The sequence below is a fragment of the Stegodyphus dumicola genome, chromosome 2, assembly GCF_044657685.1.
Source record: "Stegodyphus dumicola isolate Sdum_Otavi_A_Nest chromosome 2, ASM4465768v1".
Taxonomy (NCBI): Eukaryota; Metazoa; Arthropoda; class Arachnida; order Araneae; family Eresidae; genus Stegodyphus; species Stegodyphus dumicola.
Genome location: NC_140769.1, coordinates 172,639,582 through 172,661,011, shown reverse-complemented (window position 1 = coordinate 172,661,011; position 21,430 = coordinate 172,639,582). Strand labels below are relative to the sequence as shown.

The 21,430-nt window shown below is 32.8% G+C and overlaps 1 protein-coding gene across 2 annotated transcripts in view; it reads right to left on the bottom strand.

The window, feature by feature from the left end:
• LOC118201177 (alkaline phosphatase, tissue-nonspecific isozyme-like) overlaps positions 1-19,978 on the bottom strand; it is a 457,970-nt gene extending 437,992 nt beyond the window's left edge. Inside the window, exon 1 of one of the 2 annotated variants that reach the window (XM_085811453.1) lies at positions 19,650-19,978. In XM_085811453.1, coding sequence (XP_085667579.1) covers positions 19,650-19,731 — 82 coding nt within the window. In that variant the 5' untranslated portion in view covers positions 19,732-19,978. The remainder of the gene's footprint in view (positions 1-19,649) is intronic. The other variant, XM_085811454.1, reaches the window with a different exon arrangement.
• Positions 19,979-21,430: the final 1,452 nt, after the last annotated feature.

Here is a 21,430-nt window from a genome sequence, read left to right as displayed (position 1 = left end):
GTAGAAGGAAAGAAGAAAATTAGGGAGAAAAGTAAGCAAAAATTTGCAGGGAAATTTGGCTGTCAGACGTACCAAGATGTTCAAAAAGTTGGGCGCTTTCGAATATACTATCAGGATACTTCAAAGAACTTAGGTGTTCAAAGAGAAAACAGTTGGACGTGTGCACCAGCAAATACCATCAATTGAGCTTGTGTTAACAAAAAAGACAAAACGATATCATTGCAGATTAAAGTGAAGAGCGACTGGTTTTAAGCTATATGGTTGTGTAAATTACGTTATAGAACATCATATCGTATCATAAATGGTGAATCCCATGATTTCCTCAGTCGAATTATTTGAAGATTCAGGAGTTTATCCAGTGATGTATGTGGATGTCACTTAAAGATGTTTTTTTCCCTTCCTGATGAAACAGCGGCCGAGCGGTAAAGTCGCTGAACACTGGTAGTTCGGTCCGAGTTTCGAATCCCGCGAACGGGCTGGCTGCATGGGCGTTTTCATGGTTTTCCCCATGTGTAACGTGTATGCGAGCCAGTTTCCCTTAGAAAGTCCTCCAGGAAGGCATCCCTCCTCTTAGGCAGATAGCCGTAGTGTGCTTTGTCATAATAAAATAAACCAAAACCTTTTGATGAAACCAGTCTTTCCTTTCATCTCATAGCTTCAAAATGTTTAGCCTCTAAAGACTGATAAAGGCTCTGACGAAATACTTCGTGAAGAACTTTCTAAGGGAAACCAACTGTCATACGCGGTACACATGAGAAAATCCACGAAAACGCCCATGCAACCAGCCCGTTTACCGGAGTTCGAACCCCGGAGTGAACTACCAGTGTTCAGCAACTTTACCGCTCGGCCGTTTGTGGGCCTTTATGAAATGGAAGGCGATAACTTTATTTAAAATGATTGTCAGAAATACCAAAATGTTTCGAAAAGTTGGATACTTTTCAATATACTTTCAGAATGCTTAAAGAAACAGAGAAGAAAAATAAATTTTTTCGTAAAATTTAGTATTCGTATTTTTTTAAATTTAAAACTTTTCAGTCTTATGATATTTGATTCTTGCGATTTCAAAAATAAAATATTTGACTAAAATATGAATAACATTTTAAGAAACCAAATGTAGGATAAAATTGTGTAAAGCAATGGGCACAATGATAAAACTGTTTAAAGCAGTGTATGCAAGTCATCCTAAGTTAAAATACCGGTTATACATCTCTCTTATTTATATATATTTTTTTCTGAACGGAACATTGAAAGGCGTGTAAAACTGTGCTTTACTGTATTTTCTCTTTTAATATAGTATGCAGTTTTCAAACGCATCGTAGTCTGGGTTACAAAGTATTCTTCCGAAAAAAACGCAGTTCAAATAAATAAAATCAAATTCTGGAAAATTGATATTAATAAATATATTTAAAATGCATAGTTCGAAGGAATAAATAGAAAATTTTAAAACAATTATCTGAAGAGACAATGCAACACAAACAATTAAAATAAAAGTATAAAAATTTAAAAATGACCTAAAATAATAGCTATGACGAAAAATATATATATAAAGAAAACTATTTGAAAAAAAAAAAAAAAATAAACGCTGCACCTTTATTTACGCAGTTCGAATAGGTAAATAGAAATTTTTAAAACAGTTATTCGAAAAAAAAAAAAAAAAACGTGCAACTTAAACAATTAAAATGAAATTCGAAAAAGAAAAAATTACTTAAAATAATAAGTTATAATTAAAAATATAATATAAAGAATATTATTTGGAAAAAAGGAACGATGGTGACTTTTTTTCCTAAGGAAACTAGGTTGCTATATATTAAGAAGTTCGCCAAGTGAAGTATTCTTGGCGCAAACTGACAAGAAATTGCCAACATAAATTTGTGAATTTCTCCGTAAATTTCGCTCCAAATTTTACAAAATTTCATATTTAGGCGTAATTTGAGTCGTAGAATCGAAATATGTAAAAAAATTGGTATGTTATTTCAGAAAAAGTCCGATTTTGTGTCAAAATACCTATGTTAGAATAGTGCTATATATAAATCTAATATATATCCTAAGTCGCGCTTTTGAGACATGAAGAACGCAATTTGAATTTTGTCAATCGGCCCAGTAGATCGGGAGATATAGGACTGTCCCATTTTTTTTTTTTTTTTTGAGCAGTGTACCTACCGTTTATAATGTTTTTAAAGTTAACTCTTTGGTAAGAAGGGAAAACCCGCCGATGTAGAAATCTGTTTCAAAATCTTTAAATATATTATAAGGATCTTAAGTTTTACTAACGTTTATTTTATTTTAAAGCTTTACTCTCCTCTCTTATTTTCCACTTCCGGGCAGAACAAACGCGTTAGTCTGTTTATGTAAATTGTGCTTGTAAACTTTTTAAGTATTGAATTTATGGCTTTTCGCTAAGAAGAGAGAGAGGGAGAACGTGAGACTTCTTTCGCCACTTGATTTCACGCGCGTTTCAAGTCAGTTGCTTCAAGGCCAGAGGTTTATTCCTCTTGATATTGATATTGAAGACGTGTTGTAGTTTTCCTGCAGTTCGCGTACTACATACGTAAAAATCTAAAAGGTAATTGTAGTACTGATCACTACAATACGAAGGCATGCTAAGAAGGCTGGAGAAATACCTTATAAATTATCCAAAAAAATTTTTATGTTTTCTCTGTGATCTTTTATTTTGGTGTAGTATGCTGTTTTCAAAAGTTAAGCATGCAAAAGTAAACTCGACATTGATTGACACAAATTTCATACTAGGATAGCAGTTTGATTATTTATTATACTACTAAATAATTATAGTAAATAATATATGTTAAGATGTATTTCCAAACATTTATATATCTACATAACATTTTTCATATTCAAATAAAGAGTTTACCGAACAAATGATAGTTACGTTTAATAGCAAACCGACCACTTCTGACAAGTTATGCAGGGACTACCCATACTTCATTTAAATCGTACTCAAGTCTGTTGGTAACGACAAGCGTAATCCTGCGCTGCTTGCCATTAGGAATAACATGGGCTGAATAGAGGTCAGACAAGCGAGCATTAGTTAACAACAACAAAAAAAAAAAAAAAATCTGGCATAATCATGCGGCAGTTGCTTAGAAGGCTTTTCAAGTATATGAGATTCTAATATCATTAAAAAAATTTGATAAAATTCCACAGTTGTGAAATAAGGTTTTGATTACTTCAGTTTTTTTTTTCTTGTAAATATTCAGTCATGCAATAAAATATTGTATATTTGTTTGATTGAGGGAACAAATTTTACCTCGTAAGAAATGAGTTTCTTAAAATACTAATAATATTCCTTGTTCATTTATTTTTGGAATTTCAGATAAACAGTTTCATAAATCCTTATCTAAACAAATCTGGTATGATTTATGCTTTAGTCTCAATCAACCGAGTTTTTAATTATCTGACGTGTCCTACTTACCTCGGGTATTTTAAGTTCTAATATATTGTATAAGCGTAAACATTTGTACCTTTTAAAGAAATTAAGTTAAATGTTTCTAAACAAAGAATAAATATGTATAATAACAAGAAGAGCAGTTTTCCCTTATTCTAGAAAAGTATAGATTGCAATGCTAAATAAGATTTCCAATGACGTGTTACAATTTTAAATATTTATGAGATCACAGTTGCAGTTGTTTGACGGTGAGTTCAGTAAATGATTCGAAAATCCCCGAGAAGACAAGTTAATCGGCATTTAACAGATTTACGAAAACGTTTAGGTACGATTTAGGGATAGCATTCAGCTACATATATCTAATAAGAAAAACAAAGAAAATACTGTTACCATCATTCCAAAAATATTTGATTAATCGAATATATATTACTAGATACAGATACAGACAGATATAGATACAGACTATACAGATATATACTGACTAAATACACTCAAGAGCCAAAACATTATGACCAGCCCTACATTTTGCGATGGACGCGCCGGGATGATGTGGAAGACACGTGATCAGGTGGAAGTGGTATTTAACTGCTGCTGGAGAGTTTAAGCAAGCATTCTTTCACTTACTTCTGTGTGTGATGGCAAAGGCTGCGGATCTAAGCGACTTTGATAGAGGGCAGATTGTAAAGGCTCAAAGGCTCGGAACAAGTATTTCCGAAACTGCACGACTCGTGGGTTGTTCGCGATCTACAGTTGTTAGTACGTATGAAAAGTGGATGAATGACGGTGAAACCAGCAGTAGGCGACATGGTGTTGGACGTCCACACGCTATCAAACAAAAAGGTCGTCGGAGACTGTCTCGCATGGTGAAGCAAAACCGGAGCCAGACAGTGGCTCAGCTGACAGCCGAATACAATGCAGGGCCAAGTAGAAAAGTATCGGAGCACACTGTTCAGCGAACACTGCTCGATATGGGGCTACGCAGCAAACGTCCCACTCGCGTGCCTTTGCTGACCAAGCGTCATCGCCAACTGCGCCTGCGCTGGGCCCGGGAACATCGCGACTGGTCCATGGATCAGTGGGAGAGAGTTGCCTGGTCAGATGAATCACGGTTTGTCATTCATCACGCCGATGATCGTGTCAGGATACACCGTCTTCCAGGCGAACAGTTGCTCCCTCAATGAACAGTAGGTCATACACAGGCCGGTGGTGGCGGTATTATGCTCTGGGGGACGTTCTCTTGGGCGTCGCTGGGACCCGTGGTTGCAGTAAAGCCGACCATGAATGCTACAGGGTATCTGAACATCATTGCGGACCAGTTGCACCCTTACATGGCCTCTGTTTTTCCAGCTGGAAATGGAATGTTCCAACAGGACAACGCCCCGTGTCACAAGGCTGCAATTGTGTTGGAGTGGTTCCAGGCACATGATGCTGATTTCCAGTTAATGTCCTGGCCGCCGGATCTCAATCGGATAGAACACATTTGGGATGTCGTGGGACGGCAGCTCAGAGGTCAAAGACCACCAATTCGCAATATCTCGGATTTGCGTGACCATTGCTACAACATTTGGTACAATCTGTCTCCGGCCATCTATCAAGGACTTGTGGCATCCATGCCAAGGCGGGTTGAAGCTGTGTTGCATGTCAAAAGTGGCCCAACTCGTTATTGACAGGTGGTCATAATGTTTCGGCTCTTGAATGTAGACTACACAGGTATTGGTAAGCAAATATAATAACACATAAACTGAGAAATTACCCATAATAAGATATTATTCTGCTGTATGCATCCGCAAAGCGTTTTCCTATCTCCCTTATGTGTAATGTTAAGAGATTTTGACATTAGCCTAATATGCAACACTCGAGAAAACTGTGAAACATTCTACTGCACAGCCATTCAGAGGATGAAGATGGGAAGACAAGGAAGGTAAGAAAGGAGAAGAGGCGCGGCGTTGAAACATTATAAACTAAATATTTCAGTAGAAAAATAACCTAGTATGCCTAATTTTGAGATTTGTCTGAGGTGCTGAAAATCAGGTCAGCCCTGCTGTCTAACATCCGTACAGTTCCATAGGTTAGGTTAGTTTATTTAATTACGGCAAAGCCTCGAGGGCTATCTGTGTAAGAGGAGGGATGCCTTCTTGGAGGAATTTCTAAGGAGAACTGGCTCGTATACACGTTACACATGGGGAAAACCACGAAAACGCCCATGCAGCCAGCCCGTTCGCAGGATTCGAACCTCGGACCGAACTACCAGTGTTCAGCGACTTTACCGCTCGGCCGCTGGTGGGCCGTACAGTTCCAAAGAACAAATGACCAACAAAAACCGTTTGAACTTTTTAATTGCTTTAAAAGCAATAAAAAGTACACTTATATCGTTCATGTATTCCATGGAAAGATAATAACTGGCACGTTGGGGCTGCTGCATTTCCCATATCAGAAATCTTTTATCTTTGGAACAATTTGGAAAGGGGAGTGACATTACAAATCATTGAAATTACAGATCGGTTCCAAATCGGTTTGGTCCACGAACTGTGACGTGGCCAAGCGTGAGAGGGTATCTCCTGTCATTGGCTAAAGTTTTAGGTAAGTGGGGTGAGCAGTGTAAGTCTGCACATTTGCGTCCCAATTTAGATGGAGAACAGATCGAAAGACCTTCCAGCAGGTAACTTCTATGTAAATATTTTATGTGCTTTAATGGTATTCATGATTGCATCACATAGCATTGATTATGTTAAATTTATTTAATGACAAGTACTGTATGCATTATTATGTGTAAATTTGTTCAACTGTATCATACTTAAATTCGCATGACTGTTTATGCATGAAATTAACAGGTTACTTCTATGTAAATATTATATGTACTTTAATGGTACACATGATTGCATCCCACAGCACTGATTATGTCAAAATTATTCTTATTTAATGACAAGTACTGTATGCATTTTATGTGTAAATTTGCTCAACTGTATCATACATAAATTCGCATGAGTGCTATGTATGAATTTAACTGGTAACTTCTATGTAAATATTTTAAGTACCTTAATGGTATTCATGATTACATCCCACAGCATTGATTATGTCAAGTACTGTATGCATTATTACGTGTAAATTTGTTCAACTGTATCATATTTAAATTCGCGTGACTGTTATGCATAAATTTAGCAGGTTACTTCTATGTAAATATAATATGTCCAGTAATGGGATTCACAATTGCAACCCACAGCACTGATGTGTCCATAGTATTCTTATTTAATGACAAGCACTGTATGCATTTAATGTGTAAATTTGTTCAACCGTACCACAGTTAATTTAGGTGTGTGTTACTAATATACATACCACGTCTGTTATGTGTGAATTTAGCAGGTAATTTAGCAGGTAATCACGTGGTGCTATTGCCGGTTAACCTTAACGATGGAGGGATGGTGCCCACGTCCTCCGTTACTACTACTACTACCTCTCTTCTCCCCCCCCCACCAACTTCTCAGGATATTTTCATCTTGATACTTCAGCGCCCTCATACCTCAAAGACATACATTTACAAAAATCATACTATATCCTGTATTCGAAATCGTCCCTAACGATATGACAGCCAGCACTGTTAACCGATGCTAATCAAGAGAGGCTTAGCTTTATAAAATGCTGACGAAAGAGGGCCATGCCGCTACAGATCGTCTAAAATACTGTGAAGCGAGAGAAATACTGCAACAACCTTTCTTATTTAATGCCATATTCGTGAATTATTTCATGCAACAGCCTTAGCATATTCATGAATGATTTTACATAGCCAACAGCTCTATGTACGAAATAAAGTGTTTATGCACGGAAATACATTAATCTGTTTCTCTTGCACATTTGTCAGATCTGTTATGTATGTTATAACTACTATATGAAAAGTTGAACAATGTTGCATATTTAAATGTTATATGTTATTTATGTTAATAGGAGCCGGAAATATTAAGGCATGTTAATTAGGAATAATTTCAAATGAAAAATTGTTTTGATGTTACAAAGGAAAACTAATTTATTGAACTCTGCATTAGGTTTCTAAGAAGCAGGAGTTTCCTTTATGAACTTTCCCTTATCTAATATAATGCTAAATATTTCTAGCTAGAATTTTCTGTTCTAAAAGTTAATTTAATGAGACCGCCAAATATTAACAATCTCAGAAGTGACATTCCATTAAATTTATCACAAGGAGATTCCATCACATACACTGTTGCAATTTTTTCAGAACATTTCCGCCATTTTTACCAAGTATAATTACGATTTGTAAACAAATTATTCCTAATGAGAATTTTCATTTTCAAACACTCGTGTGAATATTCACTTAGCATTCCATTAGTGTTAGTAAATACATTTGTATACATGTATGTGTTTTGCGGAGCTATCACATGAGCAATTTTCAATAAACTTCGCAATGGGTTTGCAAATTAATGCCTCCATTCAGCCTTTTTAACGCTCGCTTAATTACCCCACTTAAAACTGCAAAGGTTTAAAACAGGAATTAAAAACGTGTAATTAACTGAACTCATTCTAAACGCCATTAGACATGCTCTACACTAGATGTTACGTGCACACAACATTTAAATGGAGCTTCAACGTCACTGAGTAATAGGAAAATAATTTATAACGTCTTTATCGTAACTTTGCAGACTTTAAATTTAAATTAATGGAAAGAAAAATAACTAGAGCCATTTTAACGGGAAGAAATTTATGCGTACACGAATATTTAAATACAAGTCTGGCATTAACATGCTACATCAAAAGAGTTTTAAAGTAAATTCAGACTCTCATTGCTGCTATAAATTAGGTTACTAAATAAAATCCAATCCCTGTTTTAAACGAAATAACTATGTTAAACTATGCACAGATCTTGAGAAGTAGATCTACAACTGGCAAATGCTTCGTTTTAAGATATCACTGTAATTTAACGATATATCATTATCTTTAATTGTATATCAGCAACAAATTCTAAAGAAATTATTTTAAACAAATATATTAGCTTCTGTTCAGAAACCTTTAAATGAAGGTTGAGAATGTTTTTGAATAAAAGTCCTTTTAATGCTTCTTTTGTAGAATTTAATTGCTTCCAACGAAACGAAACGTCAACATTTACAAGAAAAATCACTTTATGAGAACTCACATATAAAAATCAGAAGTATATACTTCTGAATTAACTTCAGAGGAGAAAAGGGCTGATACGCATAAGTTTAAATTCATTATAAAAACACGAACGAATAGCGGATAAGAGTTCTTAAAAATATAGCGCATGTTGCAAGATTGAAAATATGCTTTTGTTGTTCAGAAATTTCAATCGCACAAATATATTTTTAAAAAACTTTATCACTTATTTATCTTTGAAAAAGCATTTGAAATTAAAAATATGATGGATTTTTTATGAAAATTAAATTAAATATGGGCTTTACAATGCGGCAGTGACTGTGAAGTAAACATATTTAATAATGCATACCCAATACTTAAAATAAAGGGAAAAATGAGTTATAGTTTAATGTATGAACGTAGTGGTTTAAATTCACACCTGCTGATTGAATGTTGTCGAAGGTTAAATAGTGATTATCATTCATTGTATTATTATAATGAATTATAATCAATGAACATTTTGTTAAACCCAAATTGAAAATTCATTGTAATGCTTACGCGATAGTAACTCATTGTCTCTTTATAATCAGAACTGAATCTAACTACGTTCGGAAATATTTAAGTTACAAAAATTGAGCATAAGTTAATTTACTATTTTATAAAGATAGAAAAAGGTCGAAGTTGGAAATTAGGAAAATTTATGTTATAAATTATTGTAACAGATCCCTCATTTTTGGGTTATCAATGCAACGAAATTATAAAATAATATTGTTCGAAAAGTATTTTCAGTGGTTGATGGTGAATATTATTTACGTATCAATAAAATACATTGCTATTTAACAATCAAGTATTGAAAGTTGATTATGATACCTTCAACTCAAAAATCATATTTTATTAAAGAAACCGATCAGGTTGGGACAAAATAAGTGTTTACTAATAAGCGTATATATTAAATGTTGATGATTTTGCTACAGAAGTATTACAAAGACATTTTAAACATATTCAAAACAACGTTATTTTTCTTGATGAAGTATGAACTGCTTTCTATTTTGATTCCCTTTTTACATGTATTAAAATATTTAATATTAACTATTTTTATTCTTTTTCTCATTCATCATAATCATCAAGTATTGATTTCTGAGCTAAAATCTATTTTTTCTTGTTAGCTACGCAAAAACTGTGATGCAAGTACAGATAGAATAATATTTTATTGATAACTGAAGAATATTAATTACACAGCATCAGTTGTTTAATACTTAAAGTCTGAAAATTAAAAGCTTGATAAACTTTCATGATGATAATTGACCGAGGTAAATTAGTATGCACGGACTGTGAAAGAAAAGTTGATTCAATCGTACCAAACATCCGGTACGTTTAGAAAACGTTTTCTGCGATATATGTAAGATGTTTGAACTGATTTTTAAAGTTTTTAAAGTGGAAGAGGTGTTTAGCTTATGATTTATAGTGTTCTAATGCATTTTATATTGAATTTTAATGATAAAAATAAAGCAACATATTATAACCAAAATTCTTTTTCTGAGAGATCAGGGAACTGAGCTGTCGTAAAAAAATCTAAATTAAGGAGAAAATGACAGCACGTCTCATATTAGTTTAGTATAAAAGTACAAAGCCATTTTTAAAATAGTCTGATTTTTGTAGAGCTAAATTATGATTATTCGCTTGTCTATTATTCGATATACATTTCTATTAAATATAGCATGTAAACATAATTAGTTCTAGAAATTATTATGAAATGTTATCACTGTACTACGTGTTTCATTCAAAATGAGAGTTCTCAAAACAACAACTTAACCATTACTGGCTCTGTGTTAAAGTAACCTTGTTGAAACCTCCAGAATAATAATTATATTTTTTTCATATCTATTAAAATTAATTTTTTTTACCCTACAATATTTACTCCCGCAGTGAATATCGTAATGGACCATATTTTATTTTTTAATAAAATTATTTTATTTTTGTAGGCACAAAATCGAAAACTTCTGCACGAGTTTTGTGAAATAAGGCAACAGAAAATCTTTCACTAATTGGAGTAATGCTGCAAATTTTCATAACAATTAGCAGTCTGCAGCCAAAGCAAAATTTACAAGTTCTATATACACCTGAAAAGAAAATGTGTAGAAGCATTTCCGTATGAATGAAATCAGTTCAATCTTCCCAAGCAACAAGCAATTCGTAAATAATTTTGTTGTTGCCAAACCAGAAAACAAAAACTTTTGGCACAGGTTAATACGTAAAGCATGACGTCATGATTTAAATTTAATGTAATGTAAAAACTTTTTCTCAATACAAATAAAAGAATTAACATAGAAATAACATATCGTATCAATTATTCCAACCTGAAACAAAAAAGTTGCTAAAAGCAGCTATTTATTGTAAATGTTGACATTAACGAAAAGTGTTCGGTTTACACTGACGTCACATGCAATCACGTGCTTTCTTCTAAGTCAGAATATGATCTTATATAACAATAACATGTTTAATGTTTGGAAATGCTATTTTTCTATCATATTTTGTAAAACTTATAAATTTTTTATTAATAAACTCTATGATTTCAAAGCGAGCAGTAGCAAAACGTTTCGAAATAAAGCAGATTTTTTTATCTCCAGCGTGCGAGACTGTCACCAGTCCGGAAATGAGTGCGAAAATGAGCGTTTTCATAATTTAAAATTAATATCTAGGCTAATTAAAGCTGTACGAAGATGATAATGGTCGAAATGGCTTTCCACGAATTTTTCGAATCCGGGGTTATCTCTCTCAAAACTCAACTCCCCGCCATTTCGAAAAAAGATGATATCAGAAACAAACAAGCAGATACGCAAAAATTTTAATAGTATAGAATATTGATTGTTTGTAATTATTAAAAATGTAAACTAAAGATTTAAATTAAAAAGTGCATCTACAAATCACAGTCTTTAATCAGCCTTTTAAGCTGTTACAGATTAATTAGTTGTGAAAGATATGTAAATATCAATAATTATGAAAGATTGTATGTCTTATTGAATGACAATGCTCTATTAATTGGCTATCTAAAAGGCTAAAGACATATTTATCGTACAATAACACTACTTACCGCATTGTCAGGATGAAAAATGCTTGGTAGCATACCATGAAACTACTTCTGAAAATTTAGAAAGTTCGTTTCTGATATCAAAAGTATGCTGATTTATATACAGGAAAATATATGTAGTCATAATATCTGTCTTTTTTGCGTCACATTTGTTTATTATTTTTATTCTATTTAGTAGACCTATTTTTAATCGAACCAGTAGTTCTATGCTATTTTCCGTAAACAGATGATTATTCAGTCCCACTAAGAACGAATAATCAGAACTCTACTGCAATTACAATTATTCACTGAAGTTTAACTAATTAGCAACAGAGCATACTCTCGCACTTCTAATATTTCACGTCACTTAGCTTATACGTATATATAACAGTATGATGAATGTCACTAACTATTAGCCATTACTGGTTAGTTTATGTAGTATATTCATGCAAATTTCATAAATATTTATTAGATACCAGATTTATTTCAATTAACGTATGTCAGAAAGCGGAACTTTAAAGGCATGACATTTTAAGGAAATAATTACGGAAAGTAATTGTATTGTTGATAAATATTGATAGTGACATTAATAAATAAGCGTTGGGAAATTCGAATTCAGTGTTACTATAAACGAAAATTTTAAATAAAAAGAAAATTTTAATATGGTGATCAACTCCTTGAATGTTAAAAAAATATTTTTTAGTCAAATTCCTACTTTCGGTAATAGATAATATTTCAGTAATACTATATAAAACAACTCTCCATAAAGCATAAATTTATCTTCTATTCTTTATCTGCATGTTTGCAAGTTTGAACTGAAAGTTGTAAAACAAGTATTCATATTTATAAATTGAAGTTGAGGTTTTTAATTTGTGTATAAATACAATTTAAATTTGATCATTAACTGCAAAGAAAATACATAATCAGCTCATAAGCACATTATAAACAACATACAACATTGAAAGGATTAATTATTAAAGTATCACTATCTTTATTATTCTTAGAAGCCTTTCACAAGCCTGGCTTACCAAATTTATAACAAAAGATAATACTACTATATGACGCTATACGTCAAATTCTCTAATAATACTAAATGAGTATATACATCAAGTTCTCTAATAATACTAAATGACTATATACATCAGAATCTCTAAGTTACAAAATTTTAATTAAATGCTGTAATATTTTTTAAAGAAATCTGAAATGGGTTTAGATTTTAACAAGTCCCCTAAAGGGTTTGTTAGAGTTTTTTATGTTCCCTCTGCGCTACTACTCTGAATGAGACTAGCAGCAGGTTAGACTTCCTCCTGACCCGTTTTCTTTTGTCTTTTTAGCTTTGTTATTAAGCATCATTTTCTTCGCACTTACATCATATGCAATTCGACTTCAAATTTACAAAAATTTTAAAAACAGCACAGCAACATATATTTAGAACTCTCGATACAGTTTTATGTATTGGCATACATATTTCTATATTTTTAAGTCTTTTCTCAGTTTAACATCTCAGTGTTCAGTTTTTAGTAAGATGGCTTGCAAAACTCCTTTTTTGTCTTTTTATCACTAACATTTTGTGTGTTAACTTTATTTGTTAAATAACAAGTTCTTCGCACTTAAGCCACGTAAAATTCAATTCAATAGCAAAATCACAAAATATTTAAAAACAGCGTATCTTTAGAATATCCTAGACAATCTCGCGGACTGGAGATAAAAATGTTTTATTCCTTACAGAGTTCGCACTACTCACTTCCAAACCACTTAAATTGTTAATCAAAAATTCATTTTAGTTTTATAAAATATGAAATATAGAATTTGAAATTCGAAATTAGGACTTCCAAGTGCACATGTTCGGATAGAGAATTACGCTATTCAAAATTTGATGACCCTCCCCTTTGTTGATTCAAAATTTGATGGCCTTTCAGAATACGAGGAACATACATACATACATACATGCGTACAGATACTTCACTATTTAATTCCTTTAAAAATAATACAAGGCGATAATATTTTGGGGTAACAATTTAAAACGTAATACAGCCCTTTATAGTAGGCGGTGCAAAATCCCGTTTTGAGACTGACTAACAGCCATCCGAGTAAATTAAATGTAATCATTCACATATATGTCATTCTCTACTACCATTTATGCTACTTCCTAAAATTCTGTTATATCTCAATACAAAGCGTTATGAGCTTACAGGTTTTTATGTTTACTTTCACATAAATAAGAAGACTACTGCTACAACTAAGAAACTAATTTTTACTTTTATTACTTGCAGTGCACTTAAATAAAATCATGTAACTTTAGAAAAATTATATTAGTATTATATGCAATACAATGTTCTATATTCCTCATGGGTAGTACTAAAAAATCTGAAAAGAAAATTACTTGTTTAAAATTTTATTTAAATTTTATACTTCTATACTAAAAATTAAATTTTATTTTTTCGTTTTCATATAATATATTCTAGGCATAGATTAAGAAAACATCAGACAATACAGATAATAACTATCTCACTGTGGAGAGCATTACCCATCTTAATCTTTCAGACCTTTGCTAGTTTTCATGTTAATGATATTTTCTAGTTTTCATTTTAATGATATTTGTCGCATTGGTGAAATTGCCTTACAAAATAATATTTCTCTATTTAAAGATTAAATATTATTATTCCATGTGAGTTTTTCTTTTATATTTCTTGTGTACTGTCTGTCAGTAATCTAAAACTTTGTTTTGAAAATTTTCCTTTGTTTGGTATTGTTTAATTGTACTTTTAATATACACAAAATGCCTCAGTATCATGGTCACAAACTCGTAAGAGAGGCAGGTTGCACCCAGACGACTCGGAATCACATAACAATGCACCGTCAAAAATGTTTTCCTGATGTTAGTCTACCTTTTCCCGCAGCGAAACTTTACTTCAAAGCGGGCAAAGAGGTAACAGAAAGGATGATTTTACGAATACGGTATATCGATATGCATCTGGTATATGGCGCTGTAAAATATACTTGAAGAGCAGCACATCAATTTTACGAGGAATGTTATGTAATTGTGTGCATTCGCAACCTTAAACTCTAAACACCTGCACCATAGGTGAGCTGAAGCGGTCTCCTTTTAGGAAGCTGGTATGAATTGGGAACAATCAACGCAGACTTAGACATCAAAGACCCCGTACTACATTATGTACAGGACACTCCACGTTACAGGACAATGTACCGAACACTTAATGTTACAGCCCATGAAGTCAGGGTTTTCCGCTGCAGCGTCTGCAGGGTTCAAGAAAACAAAATACAGCTATCATACATCAAATCTACATGCAAGTCTAGACACTTCAGCCAGAGAATTGTGCACTTTTCACTGCTTCTATAGAATTATTTCTATAACATCCGTTGTTCAAGGAAGATTCATGCTTGAAAAGAGATGGAACTTTCAGTTCCCATTATGTTCATGCATGGGCGGTGGCGAAACTCCACGCAAAGCGAATTCCTGCAGCACAGAGCTGTTTCATGCTAAATGTTTGAACCGGCATCATCTTATCAGGTCTTACATGTTGCCTTGTCTAACCGCTAGCAATTACTTCATATTCTGAAACACGCATTATAGCAACTTTTGGATGCCGAGCAGCTTTCTGTGTAGACGTATCCTTTATTTTCCTTCCGGCACGATGAGGCTCCACCCTTTTTAATCTAGCATTCATAACTACTTAGATATTAAATTTGGGCAAAAGGGGATCTACTTCGTGCTCCAATGCATTGGCCTACTTGACAACCATATCCAGTCTTGATTGCTTCTTTTGGAGGCATATGAAAACGTCAGTACGTGGTTTTCTCGTTGACAGCACTGAAGATCTGGTTGGATGCATTGCAGTAGTTGTCAGGAGAGTCTGATACATGCTTGAAATTTTCCAAAATATTCGGAATTCCATGTATCGGAGATGTGAGCCCTGCATTATAGCTCGTTAAGAACATTCCGACCACTTTTGTTAACCTCAGTTCTTTCCTGAATGCACTTTTATTAATAAAACGTATATTTACTTGCGTGATGCCCTTTCATTTGCGCATCACTTTCAATTTTCTGTGTACATAACCACATACGCATGTTGCTTCCTACATTGCTGTATTACTGCATTCATACATTTCTATCAGATTCTGAATCGTTTGGGTGCACCCGACACCTAGTACTATTTTATAACACTGGAGATGAAAAGGCCTATTTGTCTATTATACATTTTAGTCAATATAATTGGAGAAAATTGCAAAAATACATAAAATAAAATAAAAATAAAATCTGGAAGCTTTTACATTTTATATTATTTATATTACTTCCAAAGGGTCTTTTCTAACGCTTTCTGTGTTACCTTTATTTATTAAATATCATGTTCTTCTCACTTAAACCACATAAAATTCAATTCAACAATAATATCACAAAACATTTAAAAACGCCATATCTTTAGAATTTCCGATAAACAGCCTCACGCGCTGCATATAAAAATGTTTTTTTCTGCACAGTGCTGCCATTGCTGACTTTGAAATCCTTAAGTTTTTAATCAAAAATTCGTTAAAGCTTTACGAGATATGAAATAGATAATGAAACAAATTCAAAAATATTTTAATTTTTTCTTCCAGGGGCCTGTTTTCGGGTGGAGGATTAGGTTATTTTAAAATGCGATGACTTTACGTACCGTCGTTTTTCACAACGCAAGAAACATGCATACATTCATGCAGATTTTTTATTATTTAATTTCTTCAAATGCAATACAGGGCGATAGTATTTGTGGCAACAATTTAAAAAGTGATTCGCCGTTTATAGTGAAACGTCACAAGATGCTGTTTTGAGACTACCGTCCCTTTGAGATAAAAATCGCTGCCTCTGAAGGTAAGAAAATTCTTCCCTCTGATTATCATAGCCATCATATCTCTCTCTTTTTAAGTATTCTGCTCTATTCAATTTGTTTGAAATTACTGGCTCATCAACGGCAGAACGGAAACTCTACAGAGTACTGTTAATTTGACCAAGTTTCAAATCACTGCGAACGGACTGGGTGCATAGACGTTTTCATTGTTTTCTTCTTAATGCGACGAGAATGCGAATTAGTACTTTTCTCCACGAAGACATCCCTCTTAAGAAAAATGCCATAGCGTTCTTTGCTGGAATCCAAATAATCTCTTCTATTCCTTTGACAATTCAAATTTAAAAAAAAAAAACCACGCTCATTGCTGATAGCCATGAATACTAAAACTTGTCAAACGAGTTTTGGAAAAATTACAAAAAATAGATGATGAAGTTACCAAAGACTATTATCTGATCTATCCCATAATGCAAAGATCGAAATTTTACTATGATTAGTTTGACCATTATGCAAAGACTGGTGTAAAAGAAATGAATAAAACTTCGTTTCGGCATTAATTAAAAAGAACGTTAAATAGAATTTTGACGAAACCGAGGTGAAATATTGTATTGTCACCGTAAATACATATGTATGCAACATTCGAGAACCGAATTTCGAAGCAGACACACTACCTTACTGTTAACTACTATTTTTAAAATTATGTTCCCTTTCTTTCGAATTTATCGCTATTATTCTAGTTCTGTTTACAGCATTCTGACGTTTTATTTCTTGCATTTTCTGTATTTTTTTATTTTCACTTTTTTAATGTAAAATTTAAATTTTTATATCACTTATCTATCTTTTTTTATATAAACAATGAATTTTGGTATAACGGTGTATGTAGAATGGCTTGCTTTCGAAAAAGGGAAATATGTGTCATTTGTTTCCTTGAAATGCGTATTGTATTTTTCTAAACTTGTAAGATCTATCTCTACTTTTTCACATCCACTGACTTAGATACTACAATGAACCTGGCGAATTCTCGCACAGAAGAAGGGTGCAAAATAACCCTTTATTAACTCAAACTAAAATAACAGACAGCACGCGCTTCGGGCGTTACGAAAACACCGTTCACTTGCGGCTATAACTTAAACATAGACGAGAATACAAAATCAAATCTGAAAAAATAAATGAGTGCAAGAACGCACTTCAAAATTACTCCTACGAGATGGACTCACGGAAAATCTAACCGGCGTGATACTTAACTGATGAGGCCAAAGGGCTTACTCGAGTGACCGCGAAATAACAACGAAACGTGCGCTAGGCTAGCGAAACACGCTCTGAATAAACTGAGATAATCACATGTTTAAATAGCACTTCACTTCGCTTTAATTTTACATCCTGGCGAGAGAATGCGAGGGAAAGTTTGAGAAGTTCAGAACAGGAAAACTTAAAATAAATTTGTTATGCAAATTAAGATAAACCCTACAAAATTAGCATTAGTTTCAAATCGCTTCTTATCTGAACTTAGAGTTTAAATTGGCATGATTATCTTTCATATGTTCACAGTGATTTGGTCAATTTTTTCACATTTTATTATTAAGAGGCGATAATATTTGCTATACGAATATCAGCGAATCATAAAAATCAAAGGAAATTTAACACGTCTAGATATGCTTCATTTTCATTATCTTTAGAAAATATCAAAGACACATTTTTAGCTGCTTTGCTTCAGCGCATGTGGATAATAAAGGAACTTTTGGTTAATTAATTAATTGCGTTAAAACGGAGAAAACTTCGTTTAATAAATCGAGAGATACTTTCGTAAGAGATCCTCTAAGCAAAACTAGCTCAGATTTACATAGCGGAGACCCTCATTTACTTAAACCCGTCCGTTGCTGTGTGCCAAAGCCGATGCAAACTACCAGTTGTGCGCAGTTTTAACCATTCAGCTATTAATAAGTATCCGAGAAAATGAACGTAGATGTTCAAAAAAAATAATGCGAGGCACCGTGCATTGAAAAAAGTAAAGACATTTTTTAAAGATATTGATCGGAATGTAATTCAATTCGTTTTCTAAAGCTGAAAAATTCTTTTTTATCTGGAGAAGATTTTATGAATATGCATTTCCTTAAATATTTCTATGTATTTTTTGACATAGAATTTTTGTATAATCCAAATACTTAGTAAATCTTGAAAGCAAAATTCGTGCGTATATTAATAATGAGCTGATTTTGATTGTTTTATTATTTTATCTCTGTAATTATTGTGCATTAAAAAGTGATAACAGAATTAGAAAACACTTCAGAGTTATCGATTAAAATTCTTTCTAAATACAAGTTTAAAATTAATTTAACGTTTCCTTTCATCTCTTAATATTATAAATTCATAAAACAATTCATTTTTCGGAAGGTTATGTTATGGGTTTTGGTTTCCAAACATAAATTGAACCATTCCAAGCATTCCACTTTAACAGCAGTAACAGAAGTCTTAAAATGCTTATATTTGTATTATTCTGTATTCATTATGAATATACCAAATACTTCTTAAAGGAGACATATATGCTGTTCATTTTCAGTCATTAAGCTCGTACTGTGAACAATCCACTAAATATCATTTCGAGTATTTATATTATTGCTTAAAAATTTGAATTTATAAATTAAGTTCATCCCATGCACTTGAAGGTTTTAAATGCAGTATTAGCAGTACTACGAATACAATGACAATTCTGACAACCATAAATTATAGCGTGAAAAACTCTATAAAACGTAACCGCAAATAACCTTCCGAGGTTTTAAGAACATTTCCAGAAAAATATGCTCTAATTTTTAATATTTTATTTAAAATGAAAATGTAAAAAATAAGAATATTGATAATTCTAACAAAACCTGATAATTAATAACATCGAATTATTACAAACGCCTAATTCATGTAAAAACGCAACATGTCTCAGAATTCCATTCTTAAATAAGTCATCAAATTTCCATGATTATTCTTACATCTTTCCATTAATAAATACTATGCTTAAAAATCTGAGATTTATTAAAATCAAAATTCTCTCAGACCACAAGAAAACAGCTGCATATTTCAATATCATTGACACCAAATTGATAAATCTGACCATTTAAATGAATGAAATATTTTCAGCTTGTGAAAGTTAAATGCAACTATTTGTACGAAATACATATAAATTATCTTTCTTGTTCAAGCTCGCATTGAAATTTTAATGAAATGTTTAGTTTGTGAAATATATTTCTCTTACCTTGTGGCACCACAAGGCGGACAACAGACAATATCATTGTTACTTTGATCATCCACGTGATGCAAACCATATTCGAACACATTTTCGGAATGAAGAAGAGAAAAAGAGTCACATCATAATCCAATCACTGAAATTCTCAGAGCACAATATCCTTTGCAAAGAAGTAAAGAAAAGAAATCGAAATTTGTTTCGACGAAAAGGCCAAAAAAAAATTAATAAAGCACTTTAACTTCCACTCGCAGACTATATCTTCCAACGATCAATTCGAGAAACCAGAGGAGGATACTTTGGAAATGTCCTAACCCGAAAGATTTCGGAGTAAGAATGAATCACGAGGCATCGTTTGCGACCAAATACGCCGCCAGGTGTCGCTCAGAGACATCACCCGCTTGCTTCCTTGTGCAACAGTTGCTATCTCGTAAATTCCTTGCAGAGAACGATAGTAATTTTTTTTTTACTTAGAGAAGATTAAATTCTCTGAAAAATACAAAAAAAAAAAAAAAAAAAAAAAAAAACATATATATATTCAGGGGGCTTGAAAAAAAATTATTTCTGAAAGTAGACGAATTGTTTATGGTTAAGATAGAAATTTACACAACTATGTTAGACAAGCAATATACGTAGGGCCGAAGATTATAAGGATGCGGGAAAGACAAGGAACCCGGGAAATGCGAAAGTCTCGAATAAGAGGGAGAAAAGCAGAAAATACTATTAAAAAATTTTCAAAGCTTTCAAATTTTATATTATGCGTAAAGGAGCACTTGTTGTAACCTTTTTTGTGTTACTCTTATATTATTAAATATCATGTTCTTCGCACGTAAACCATTAAATTCAATTCAACAGGAATATCGCAAAATCTTTAAAAAAAGCATATCTTTAGAATTTTAGATACGAACCTCGCACGCTGGAGATAATTTTTCCCCGTACATTGTTGCCATTGCTCGCTCCGAAATCGTTGAGTTTGTTAATCAAAGATTCGTTAAAGGTTTTGCAAAATATGAAATAGATAATAAACAATTTCAAAATTTATGGTTCCAGATGCCGATATTTGAATGGAGGACTGCATGTTATTGAAAATTTGATGGCTCTAGGTACCATCGTTTTTTCACAATGCGAAAAACATGCATACAATTCATGCAAATACTGCATTATTTGATTTCTTTAAATATAATGCAAGACTAATAATTAGTGGCAACAGTTTGAAAAGTGAAACGCCGTTTTATAGTGGACGACGCAAAATGCCAAAAAGAAATTAATAACTCTTCTGGGTGAATTGTCCCTTTGGGCTAAAAATGAGAAGGAAGCATTTTAATTCAGGAAAGTTAATTTCATTTTACAGATCCTATAGGAATTTCGTACTCCAGTTATATAAAATTACCACTTCCTCATATGTACATAACATACGTTTCCCTTATGTAACTTTCCCTACACATAACATACGTTTCTCCTTATGTAACTTTAATACAAACCACTTTCCTTCCCCATACGTAACTTAAATACAACTAATTTCTGTTAAAAGTCTTCCATCAAGGCATTCTTTCCCTTAAACAGATAATTCTAGTGCATTTTCTGTAATTTAATAAATCTAATCCAATACAATATTATAAACATATGCTAGCAGAAAAGTTATGGTAATCCTACCGTGATATACGGCGACTATCAAAAAGGAAACTAGAAGTATTTGAAGCCCTCCCATACTGTGCAGCATCGTATGACTATTACACTTATAAGGTATTTCTCCCACCTTCTTCGCATGCCTTCGTTGTGCAATGGTCGGCACA